The sequence below is a fragment of the Marmota flaviventris genome, chromosome 11, assembly GCF_047511675.1.
Source record: "Marmota flaviventris isolate mMarFla1 chromosome 11, mMarFla1.hap1, whole genome shotgun sequence".
NCBI classification, from domain to species: Eukaryota; Metazoa; Chordata; class Mammalia; order Rodentia; family Sciuridae; genus Marmota; species Marmota flaviventris.
The window spans coordinates 102,543,734-102,556,941 of record NC_092508.1 but is presented as its reverse complement, the minus strand read 5'-3'; the positions used below and the strand labels follow the sequence as shown (position 1 = coordinate 102,556,941).

Below are 13,208 nucleotides of genomic sequence, written 5' to 3'. Positions count from 1 at the left end.
CACCAATGCCTGTCCTGTGATTTAAGAATTTTCATATATTCAAAACACTATATCTAAGAATTTCTTAGAAACTCACTGGAATGTGGCAGGTGTGAGATTTCTGCAAATGAAAATGGCCATCAGGCCACAAGGAGACTTCCAAGTAACTTGGCCCTTCTAAGGGTCTTCTACTTGGCTCAATGGTCAGGCCAGCAGGTAAGAACTGTCACCCTCCCAAGTACTTTCACAAGGAGTGAGGAGCAAGGCAATCATCACCGCCCTGAGAGGGAAACTGCAGTTCAAGATCCAAGTGCCCACTAACGTCAACTAGCTATAAAGTGCAAAGGCAGGACCAAGCCCAGTCCCGTGTTTTCCACCTAGGCGTTCCGGCACCACACTAGGCAGCTCGAAGTTGTAAATACACTCTACCTTCTGTCACCTTTAAAACACTATACCAAACTGCTCAAGTTTGATGCTACCTTAATCTCTTAGATAACTGAATGTTTTCCAAATACATGATCATTCTGGTCACATGTAATTTAATCTGTGGTGCTTCTAAAATAAGGAAAACCTTACTAAAATCCCTCACAAATTAACCCCTTCTCTAGACCTAAAGGAACAAAACTGCATCAGGGAACAACCCAACACAAGGACAGATCAGTCTCTCCCATCCCTTCTGCAGAATCTTCAAGGAACTTCTTAGTGGTGATGAGGCCAGGGGTTGCTAACTGAGGCTTCCCCTATTAGGAAACTTCAGAAGAAAACCTATGAAGAATTCTACATTCTTGGAGGCTTGTCTGAACAGCTTTCAGTATGAGAATGTCACTGTTTCAAAACTTTAAATGTTAAGAACACTTCATTCTCAGTGACTCTCAAAATCTACATGGAATCTGTGATCTTTCAGGCAGGGAAATACTGAGTTTTTCCCCCACAGTACACATCAGTGGAGGGTCCTGGCCTAACAATGTCTCCTCCATGTGCCTCTGGAGGATGGTGTCCATCTCAGTTACAGAAACAAAACCTGAGACCCCAAACAACACCAAGCCAGCAACCTTCCCCCAACCCTGCAAAGCCTAAGCTTCTACTCCAACAGCAGAAGCTCATAGTTAGTGTATATGGAAGAAAAGAAGGGACAGAGAGGCAGAATGAGAACATGAATCATGCTGCAGTGTGGCACACAGTGACACCTGATGGTACACAGCAACATCCACCCACCTCACCAAGTCAGACTCTGGACAATGTCACACTGTCATCCCAGGTCACATGTGTCTAGCCTACCTTCACAGTTAAAGTGTACTGTGGATGTGCACTCAGGTCCAGTGTTAACATTCATGTCACAAACCTGGCCAGTGTAAGCATCTGAATTAAGGACAATCAACCTTGACTAAAGAAGATGGTATTTCTGCTTGGCAAATACGCACCATGTATTAGGTGTGACATACTCAGTGTAGCCTCTAGAAAGGGGCTCTTCTGTTGAGGACAGCACGGTGGTGCATGCCTGTAATCCCAGTGACTTGGGGAACTGAGTTCAAAGCCAGCCTCAGCAATTTAGTGAGGCCCTAAGGAACTTCGCAAGACCCTGTCTCAAAAAATAAAAATGGTTGGGATGTGGCTCAGTAGTTAAGTGCCTCTGGGTTCAATCCCTAGTACCAAAACAAAACAAGACAAAAACAGACAAGACCAAGGCAGGGAATGTGGCAAGATAAGCCATTGGATAATCTAGGATTTTTTTTTTTTAATTAAAGATAATCTAGGATTTTTTTTAACTTAAAAGTAAAACTAATACTGACTAGGAAGCATGATTCAGTAAGCATAAGTACCTAATAGCTGTATTTCCAGTGCCACGCAGCTTCAGTGAAGGCTGAGTGGGAGAAAATGGGACAAGCAAAGGAAAAAGCAAGGACCACACAGCACAAGAGATGCCAGAGAGAAGACGAGAAACTGCCATGGGACTCGAGAGCAAAGACAAAAGGAAGAACAGGAGGGACACAGACCCAGCAAGACCTAGGGGCTGGCACCTAAGTGGAAGGAGAGATGGCACAGCCTTGTTGGAGGGTGATTTGTTAACAATTGAGACTTAAAATGAGATGCCTATTCATCAGATATATTTCTTTTATAACTTACTGCCACATTTTCTGCCCCTCTGTCTAGGAAAAGACCTATCCCTCTGTATGAGCTGGTATAATAAAAATGACTCTGGGTGAGAAACAAGCAAACTGGGCAAGACAGATGGTCTTGTGGAGCTCAGACCTGGAAGCTTCCTGAGCTGCCTGATGGCCACAGCAGATGTCACCAGACTGTGATGCCTAGTAACCACAGAGCACGTGACTAGCTCCTCTTCACCTTTTTTTTTTTTTAAAGGATTCTTTATTGTTTAGACATAGCTACTTTTCATTTACTTATTGCTAAAATGAATTCAAATGTGTAGTTTCTTTTATGCTAGAGCAAACCAGGAAATCAGGACACAACTGCCATCGTTAAATTTTAATCTTCAGAGAACAGGATCTCCACAAGGCTGGCCTGAAGACACTCAGATTCCACCACTTTTTGAGATGTTCCCTATTTAATTAGTGGAGGGACTGCAGTTACTTTCAGTTGTTTTCTGAAGTCATCAATTGGATCTTTCCAAGAAGTTTTTTCTCCTACTTGGCAGTGGATGAACACCCAGCCTTTACTGATAGGCTTCAGCCCCTCTCGAATGACTGGGATACCACCAGCTGTTCCCTTCGGTGTCCTTAGAACCCATAAAGTACAGGAAAATAGTCTTGCCGAGGTGCTGCTTCACAGCCTGACTCAACTCCTGGAAGCCCAACATGCTCACCTCCTCATAGACAGCCATGGGTACTGTGCACTGTTCGGGGCAGAAAGAGTCCACTGCTGCTGGGCAGAACCCCCTCAGGGTGGGGGGATACCACTTCCTGATGTCCTCTCCACCTTACACTAACAAAGTGCTTTGCCTTTTGCAATTTAGGTAAAATTTGTTTCAAGCACAATTCTTAAGGAAATAGTACAAGCACTGTCCACAGTGATACAGCAGCAAGCATAGACACTGCCTGGAGCAAAATACAGAAGATGCCCTCAGATCCTTTCCTAGTCACTCTTCCCGGTCCCACCCTCACCCTTTTTGGCTTAAGAGATAGTGACCAGAGTGGTCCTATCTTGGAGGCTGAACTGGATGACAGCAATTTATAGAGGTCAGTGATTTCACAGCCCTACATAAGAGAGGGAACCGAGCAGCCACAACTTTACCAGTATTTCATGAATAATAACTGGTAGCTAATGTCATACACAATGATCAGAATTCTATGAAGATGAGCGAGCCCTACCCACCTACCGGCCCTACAGAGAACACCAAAGTTCATCTGAGCACTCAGTAAATAAACGATTTCCCCCCAGGATTTTCTTCCTCACTCACCTGGCTGTTTGGGTCTCCAAGTAAGTTACATATGTGTGGCACGATCTTGCTTAGTGTCAGAGTATGTGCTCCAGAGCTGAGAACAAAAGGGGTGTGTGACTGTTAGTGAGAACTAAGGAAAAGAAAGAAGCCCCTTTGCCCACAGCCGCCCCTCCTCCACTTCCCAGAGTGCAACCACCCTCACAATACGGCCCTCTCCACCCCGATGGAACGCACCCCAATGGGCCCTTTCCCAGGAGTTCAAGCCCCTCAGTGGCCCTGACCTTTAGAGGCTAAGCCAGAAGCCTGCTCCCACCATAGTGCTTGCCTCACCCATGATACCTCTGCCCTGTGCTTTGTCATGTCATAGTATCTGTCCTGACAAGCTCAGTGACCAACCAAACTGCAAGTCCCTTGAAGCCACCCCTGGAGGTCCTTGTGCTCTATGGAATAGCTCCTGCTATAGCAGACATTCCGTTAATGCTGCTGGATGACAAAACTGTGATGGAGTGGCCGCAGGACTTCCGACCACATGCTGCCCTGCTGGGAGACCTTCAGGTATTCACAACTCTTCCCCATCACAAGCACAGTTGCCACAAACGCCCTTTGTTAATACTTTATATAAAAGGTAGAGACAACTCTAGAAAATATTTCAGTAGTTTCTTTCAAAACTAAAAAATAACCCTGCCACTGTACTCTTGGGCAATGACCTAAGAGAAATAAAAACAACATACCTGCAGAAATTTAGACATATTTGTGTACACACATTTGTAGCAACTCTATTCCTAATAATCCCAAACTATTCCTAATAGTCCCAAACCCAAATTTTCTTCAACTGTTGAATGGTTCAACAAACTAGGATACATCTATAGCATGAATTCTCAGCAATAAAACAAAATGAATTACTGTCACTGTCAATAACAGATATTACAACCTCAAGGGAATTATGCAGACTAAAAAGGCTCTCAAAAGATTACATATGGAATTATTCCATTTTTATGACAAAATGACAGAGATGGAACACAGACTAGTTATCCAGGCAACAGGGCAGCAGGTGGGAGACCTGTGAGTACTGGTGTGCATACACAGAAGCCACACATGTATACCTGGAGCAATCTGAATAAGCTCTGTGAGCTGTGCCAATATCCCTTTCCCAGAGTTGACACTGTACTACCTGCAGTTCACTGTACTGCAGTTATGGAAAACGTCAGCACAGGCAGGGGGATACACCTCCCACTACATTTCTTTGCAGCTTCCCATAAATCTATAACTTCCAAAATAAAAAGTGTATTAAAAAGCTTAAGCCAAGTAAAACTTATAAGTTCACCCCAGACTTACGCATTGAGTGTTGCAATAAGGCAGAGACAGATGCCTTCTCTTGTACGGAAATTCTTGTGTTTGAAGCCTCCAAGCATTCTGTCCCATACATACTGCAGGTAAAAGAACAGGTGAGAGGACAGAAATAGCTGCAGCCCTTCCCTTGGGTTGCAGAGGAGGAGCCTCTTAGAAGGTGCCAACCTGGTCCCATCCTCCATCAGCCCCCTCGGCCCTCTCCACAGCATATTGAAGAACAATGGCTCGTACCATTTTATCAAACACATCATGTTAAAATGTTCAAAATGCATACATTTATAGAATTTTATTTAATTCCATCAACACCTCTTAAAAGAGAGGTATAACTGGCCTTGTTTTATAAGTGAGAAGAACAAGACCAAAAGAGAAGAGATGACTTGACAAAGACCCTGTAACACTCACACTGCTCTATGCCTGGGACAACTCTACCCAGGCACAAGTCACACACTTGGTCATCTTCTATGGCCAATTTAATCTTCCTCAGAAAGGTTTTTACTGATGATCATCCCCACCTCACCACCAACAATGGACAGTGGGACCCTGACAGGCTGCATCCAATCATCCCAGCAGGCCCAGCTCCACAGCAGATAGAGCCCAGGGATCCAGCCAGTGCCCCTAGCTTCCCAGATACCAGGGCTGCCTCCTTTCGGGGAAAAGGGGGAGACAGTGGTGAAAATGAGTTAAAGAGCCTAACTGATAAACCAAGCATCCAAAACCCATGTTAAATCCACTAATTTATTCAAATGATGGGTTCTGCTACTTATTTAAACATCTTATATTAGGGGACAGATTAAATATATGAAAATGCTCCCCTGTAACACACCAACTTAAAAGAAATTAAATCTATGGAATAAAATGCTGTTTATCCAAGTGGACACATGCCCACTGACCCCAGAATGCTTCTCTCACCTACCTGGGGATTAGCAGCTTGATCCATGATCTTTAGCAGCAGAGTTTGGTCTTGCTCCCTCACAGAGTCTTTAGCATCTCCCAGTCTGTCTATTAGACTTGGCAGCACTGAAAATCAACATGGAAGTTGATCAAATGGAAACCAAATGGTGGTGGTGGGGGGTGTCATCAACTGCTAATATTTCAACTAATTAAGAAGATAAACCACTGGCCTAACTCGTGTACCTCATTCTAAGACGGCCCATTTTTGTGCACAACTCTACTCTTCTTGATGAAATGCAAGAATTACCAAAAGAATCCACAAAATCCACTGCATAGACAAATTGCAAGACCAACTGGCTTGGTTTTGCGTCAGTTTTGCAGGGCTTCTTAAAACAGTTCTATAAAAGAAAGGTTGGGGACAAATGAGTGGGTCGGTACTAAAGAATGATGGCTACTTTTGCACAAGAAATCAAGCTGGCAATAACATTTCATTATCAGAACACGTATTATTAACGTTCCATATTAGAACATGAAGACTGGGGGGAAAACAACAGAAAAGTACAATGCAATAAGGCCAGTGATGTGTGGTCCGGGGAAAGCAGAAGGAAACAGAGCTGGGAAGCAGGGTTGGCAGGGAGCGAAGGGTGGCTGGAGGAACTGAGAAGACTCAGGGAAGGCAGCGGGGCTGCAGAGAGGAGAATCCAGGTCGGCTCCACACCTGCCCACAGCTCACCTGTGCCGATTTGCGCCTTGAACCGATCCTGCAGCCGGGTCACCAGAGCCGACAGGATGTCCATGCCCAGAAGAACCACCTGCAACGGGAAACAGCAGGAGCCGGTCAGCGGCGGGCCCGGGGAGCAATGCCCCCGCCCACCCACTCAAAGAACGCCCCAGCATGTCTGGCCCGACGTTATCCGGAGCCCGTTGCGCGGGCGCCGACTGGGAAAACTAAACTGGCCAGAGGAAGGAGGCTGTCGCACAAAACAGCCGTTTACAGTTTTGGTAGAAAACACTCAGTGCCAAAAAAACGAAAATAAGCAGCCACGCGTGGCCCAACTCCCCGGCGCCAAGGAGAGCTCCTCGAGCCCCGCCCTCTGTCAGCCCCGCCCCATCAAGCGCGTATGCAAATTATCGGTCGGGTGGCGCGAGGTCTTCTGGGTAAAACAAACCCTTCGTTTTTGCGGCCCTCCGAAGCCTCAGAAAATGGGGGTGGGTGGTTTGAGTCCGGAGCTAAGATCACTAGAAGTACGCTAACTACCAGGCAGGCTAGGGCGGGACTCCTGAAATTAGTCACCACAACCCTACCTGGTATTGGCGCTTCCAGCTCGCAGTGCACGCAAGCTCGCGCTCAACCATCCTTTTCTTGGGGTTGCGTTACTGTCCAATGAGCGTCTAGTGAGGGCAGTACTGCTAACGCCTACACAACACACTCGCATCAATTAGAGCTTTGCTTTATTTTGGTGCAATTTTTGGAAAAATGAAAAGCCTCTTTTCCCTGCGTTGTGAGTTTAAAAATAGCTAACTTAATCTTAAAACTAGATCGCTTTACTTTGCCATCGCTAGGTGGCGTAACACACCCGCTGTTTAGAAGTTTTGAAGACTGTATTATCACAAAACCCACTCCCACTTCACCATCACCCGATTTCTAATACTTGTGATACCGAACCCATTATTCAAAAAGGAAACACTACTGGAAGTACTTGTAATACTTGCCTGCCGTTGCTCTTCCAATTCATGATTTCTCCAACTATGGCTAGCAAAGAACTAGGCTTCATATTTAGTTGTTATCCACTGCTTCTAAAGAAATCCAAATTTGCCCAATAACCAGAATACGTGAATTGGCGTGGCCTCTCAAGGGAATAGCTGTTTGACAATATATTAAGTGAAGGTTGATTTGTAGACAAATTTCTATACTATTATGTAATGGTATTTTAAAAAGCTAAAATAGTGACTTTTTTATATTATTATGATGTGGATTTTTCCTTTTTGTAGATGGATACAATATCTTTGTTTATTACTTTGCTTTTGAGCTTTAAAAACGCTCCACATTTAACTTCCTTCTTATAAATACAGCATAGGGCGTAGTGATCTTGCAGTGACAGATGTTACCCCAGCCAGATGATGAAGGTCAATCAGCAATCAAATCATGCTGGTGGTGTGTATTCTTGATATTATGGAAAACGCACTCTTTATCTCTAGGACAGTCCTCCCAACAACCAGTAAGTCCAGTCTTATCATGAGGGGAAAAAAAAAAAAAAAAAAAAGCAAGAAAATTCCAAGAACAGGGCTCCTATAAAACACATGACCAGTGCTCCTCAAAATGTCCAGGTCATTAAAAACAAGGAAGACTGAGAAATTGTTACAGCTAAAAGACACCAAAGGAAAGATAACAATTAATGTAAAATGGTATTTTGGATGGGATTCTGGAACAGAAAAATAACAGATTTTTCTTAAATTAAAAACTAAGTAAATCATCACTAGTAAAAACTAAGTAACAAAGCATAGATTTTCACCAATAATAATGTATTGATATTGGCTTATAAAGTGTAAGAAATATTGCATACTAATGTTAGATGTAATGACAAGGAGAAGAGGAATAAGATACATAGGGACACACTGCATTATCTGCAATATTTCTGTAAATTCAAAACCTTTATAAAAAATAAAATGTTGTGGCATTTTTGGGTTTGTTTTGCTTGCAGTGCTAGTGATTTAACCCAGGCTAGGCAAGTACTCCTATCACGGAGCTACCTTCCCAGCCCAAAGTGCAGTTTTCAGAAACAAGTAACCCATCACTTCACTGGAACTGACTCTCCCCCGATGACATCATAGGCAGCTGGACAGTTGCATTTCTGATTGGATTATTACAAAATATTAAGAGTGCTGCCGTCAGATTGCACCACACCTTTCAAGTCACTCAAGACTAAGGTGTGAGAGGACTACTGCATTTTCAGATATGACAGCCCAGGTGGATTAAGCTATCCATGAGATCTAGGAGGGCAACTTTAGCTCTTCCAGAATGCAGTTCCAGGTACTTACAGAGCAACTGGACTTTGGAGGGAAGCAAAGGGACTTGCCACACACAGTTGTCTAGTTCGCCCTCAGTAACACACCCAAGGACAAGGACAGGAATCACCAGCACCAGTGTGTCTTCACAGCTCAGGCCCCTCTCCTGTTTCTATTTCACCACTGAAGATGGGGACACATAAAAAAGTCCTTGCCCAAAAGGTCACTCTAAATATTAGCTGGGGAACCTCTGTGCCTTAGTTCCCTCTTCTCTAAAACAGCTACGTCACAGGCGGTGGTGACCATTCAATGCAGTGTGCACATAAAGTGAGTGAGCTAGGGCCTCGTACACGGTAAGGGCTGGACTACACACAGAATAATCATCCTCACAGATCAGTGCCATTGCCACTGGCACCCACCATGGGTGACAGGAACTGGGCTGGCAGAGAAGGCATCCCAGAAAGTGCACAGGGCTACATTTTGAAAGGACGGAGCTATGCATCAAAGAGATGAAGAGACCTCTGTGCAGAAGGAAGAACGAATGTTAAGCTGCTGGCAGTGATATGGCCAGATACAGGAGCCACAGGGGACATCCCCAAAACAGCCAGGGGTCCCCAGATAGTGGAGAATCACTGAAGGGCTGTAAGGAAGGGGTAGGTACTAGGGGAGCTGGAGCCTTTACAGAGGACAGTGGCCACCATGGTGAAGATGGTCTGGAGGCTCTCACCCAGCACTTGCTTTTGTAGAGCCTTTGAACACCTCCTCCAGCATTTTTTCCAGTCACTGGTGTTTATACTTGCTTCATAGCTGAACTCCTGTAATGTGAGGAATCCTACGTCCATTTCCTCAGAACTCCCCTGGTATACAGTGGCACAATGCTGGGTACGTAGCAGTGTAGACCCCTACTCAACTAGAACCAGACTGGAACAGATGGGTTCTCCGAGCCCAACACAGTTTCTTTATCTTAAAAACTTTAAAAAGATACTCCCATAAAGGAGGTAGATATAGCTAAGTAATTGGACCAAAGTTCCCGCTGATAACAACAAAAAATGCTTGGCATAATAGAACATCTGCTTAGAACCCTCTGAAGGAACAGGAGAACCACCGAGTCAAGGCACGAAAGATGACTGAGGCTTGCAGAGATGCACCCTGGTGATGGGTCCACTTCTGCCCTGGGCCATTATCCATAGAGAGGGGCAACTGAAACACTGAGGATGGTTTCTGATCTCCTCCTGACTCACCAAGCATGACAAAGTCAAGACCCCAAAGGTCTCCAGGGTTGGTGTAGAGGGGTAGACGTCTACAACTGGGGCTAGAAATCCAAATGGCTAGGCCTTGGCTGCTGGGTGGCCCAGCAAAGTCCTAATCGCTGACCTCAGACTAAGGTGATTTTGGAACGTGTATGCCCTAAAGCCCCTCAGAGATAAAGACATAAATTATTTCAGGGTAAAGAGAACATCATCATAGTCTACCTCAATTTATTTCTGGAAGTTTTTCAAAAGTAATATTCAAAATTCAACCAGAGATAACCAGGCACAAAGGGCATCATAATTTAAACTAGCAGAAATAAAGGCCCACTTGAATTCTTAACCTGAGAATAATCAGAAATAAATTTTAAAATGATAATTCTTACTGAGAAAATAAACACAGAATTGAAATTTGGGGAAGAGAAATGGCAGCTTTTGAAAAGTAACACCAATTTTTTTTAAAAACAAGTAACAGACAAAATTAAGTACTCAGTGGATGGGCTATGTCTAAAGCACATTGGATATAGTAGCTTTGTTTTTTTTAATACTTTTTTTTAATATTTATTTTTTTTTTAGTTTTCGGTGGACACAACATCTTTGTTTGTATGTGGTGCTGAGGATCGAACCCTGGTCGCACGCATGCCAGGCGAGCGCGCTACCGCTTGAGCCACATCCCCAGCCCGATATAGTAGCTTTGGAAAATGACATAATGGCTCTTTAAAAAAATTAACATTACCATATGATCCAGCAAATCCACTTCTGGATATATACCTAAAATTAGCATCTCACAAATATTTATATGCCCTTGTTCACAGCATCATTATTTACAATAGCTGAGAGGTGAGAAGCCAAAGTAACCATCTTTAGGTGAGTTGGACATACAAAATGTGGTCTTATCCATACAGTACAACATTTTTGGCCTTAGAAAGCAAAGAAATTTTGATATATAGTTCCCCACCTTATTCACTGTTTCTTTCTGTGGTTTGCTATACACAACCACAGTCCAGAAATACTGCCTGGAAAATTCCAGAAATAAACAATTCATAAGTTTTAAATTGTGTACTGTTTTGAAGAGCAGAATGAAATCTTGTGCTTTACTGTTTAGTTCCACCCAGGACGTTAATCATCCCTCTGGTATCCATGCTATATACACTACCTGCCTGTTAGTTACTCAGCAACAATCTCGGCTATAAATCATCCATCAAGTTTCATAGCGCTTGTGTTCAAATTACCATCATTTCACTTAAAACAGTTCCCAAAATGCAAGAGTAGTGACTCTAGTAATTTGGATCTGCCAAAGAGAAGCTTTCTTAAAGCAAGAAATTAAACTAAAGGAAAATTCAAATGCTGAGGTTGCTCAGATCTGCAGTACAATGAGCTATTTTGAGAGAGAAACCACATTCTCATACTTTTATTATGTATACTGTTCTATTATTGCTATTGTCCAAGTCTCACTGCGCCTAATTTATTACAGAACTGTGGCTAAATTTTATCATGGATAGGTATGCAAGGGAAAAAAACAAACACAGTACCTCTAGAGTTCAGTATGATCTGCAGTTTCCGGAGTTCATGGGGGTTTCAGAACATATTCCCCTCATCAGGGGGAACTACAGCACCTACTACAACATGGATGAGCCTTGAGGGCATCATGCTGAGTGGAATAAGCCAGTCAGACAAATATTGTATGATTTTACTTATGTGAAGCACCTAGTGTAGTCAGATCACAGACACCACTGAGGGGCGGCGGGCAAGGGCTGGAGGAGGGGGAGGGGGTTGGTGTTGAGCAGGTGCAGAGTTCCAGTTGGACATCATGGAAACATTCTGGGGATGGATGTAGCGATGGCTGCACAACAGTGAATATACTTAATGCCACTGAATCGTACACTTAAAACTGGTTAAAGTGGTGAATTTTATGTAATGTATGTTTTGCTACAATTTGAAAAATGTTTTAAAGCAACAGCTGCTGGCTATGGAGTTTTTTGGGTGATGAAAATGTTCTAGAATTAGTGGTGAAGACACTAAGAACCGCTGGCGGGGCGGGGGCGGGGGCGGGGGGGGGGGTACCCCTTGAAGAGATAATGACTGGAAATGTCCCAAACTGAAGGAAAGCGTCAAGCCGCAGATTCAAGCACACAGAACACAGTAAGTTAAAGGAAAGGGAGGCCAAACAGGGAAGATGAAGGCCACGGTGGCCCCAGAGGACAAAGAGAAGCGTCAACACAGGGAAGACACAGTCACAAACTGCCAACCTAGAATTTCAACACCTGCAAAACACAGTTTAGAGAAAGTGAAATGATTTTCTTACAAACAAAAACAGCAAGAATTCAGCACAAGTGAAGCATGAAGATGTCAAAAGGAAAAATTAAGAATAATTAAAGAGTGGGGCTGGGGCTGGGGCTCAGTGATGGAGTGCCTGCCTAGCAAGTAGGAGGCACTGAGTTGCATCCTCAGCATCACATAAAAATAAACAAACAAAATAAAGGCATTGTGTCCATTAAAACTAAAAAACTATTAAAGAATAATTAAAGGGTAAATCTAAATACATATTGCCTCTATATTAGAAAGAATGCTTTTTGAGAAAGAAATAAAATTGCAACAATTTTTCATCAATTGCCTTAAAAATTTTCTATAGCTTTTTAAGTTCAATTTTAGTAATTATCCTGGTGATCACAGCGTGAAGCACTGGATTCAACCAAAGTCGGATGCTAACTGCTACTCTCACCTTCCTCCTGATAACGTTAAGATCTTAGAAGAAGAAAACTAACGGATAATAAAACATATATAGGGCTGGGGTTGTGGCACAGTGGTAGAGTGCTTGCCTAGCAGGTGTGAAGCACCAGGTTTGATCCTCAGCACCACATAAAATTAAATCAGTTTAAAAAATAAAGATATGGGTCAATCTGCAACTTTAAAAAAAAAAAAAAAAAAAAACCACGAGCTTGTAATCCAGCAGCTCAGGAGGCTGTAAGGCAGGAGGATTAGGAGTTCAAAGCCAGCCTCAACAACAGTAAGATGCTAAGCACCCCAGTGAGACCCTGTCTCTGAAGAAAATACAAAACAGGGCTCGGGATGTGGTTCAGTGGCTGAGGGCCCCTGTAACTATTAAAGAAATTAACTCTGTAAGTTGAAAGTGTCTCTGAAAAAGATAGCTTTACTGGTTTAACAGATGAATTCTTCAAAATATTTTTAAAAAGAGATAAATATGAGTCTTACATAAAATCTTCCAAATATAGTAAACAAAGGAAATACAACCCAACTTGTCTAACAGGACCTGAATAATTTTGATGCCAAAATCTGCATAAGAAAAATGTAGATCAATTTTACTTATAAACATAGAT

At 43.2% G+C, this 13,208-nt stretch overlaps 1 protein-coding gene, 1 non-coding gene and 1 pseudogene across 2 annotated transcripts in view; 1 reads left to right on the top strand and 2 right to left on the bottom strand.

Moving 5' to 3' along the window:
• Clasp1 (cytoplasmic linker associated protein 1) overlaps positions 1-13,208 on the bottom strand; it is a 271,969-nt gene that overhangs the window by 174,452 nt on the left and 84,309 nt on the right. The window contains exons 3-6 of the mRNA XM_071619271.1: positions 6,351-6,429; positions 5,640-5,743; positions 4,712-4,803; positions 3,395-3,470 (exon numbers count right to left, since the gene is read on the bottom strand). Of these exons, the coding sequence (XP_071475372.1) occupies positions 3,395-3,470; positions 4,712-4,803; positions 5,640-5,743; positions 6,351-6,429 (351 nt within the window). The remainder of the gene's footprint in view (positions 1-3,394; positions 3,471-4,711; positions 4,804-5,639; positions 5,744-6,350; positions 6,430-13,208) is intronic.
• LOC114093881 (thioredoxin domain-containing protein 17 pseudogene) lies at positions 2,464-2,818 on the bottom strand (annotated as a pseudogene).
• Positions 6,969-7,094, top strand: LOC114093975 (U4atac minor spliceosomal RNA). The gene has a single exon (XR_003582962.1). It is a non-coding gene; the product is annotated as a U4atac minor spliceosomal RNA (small nuclear RNA).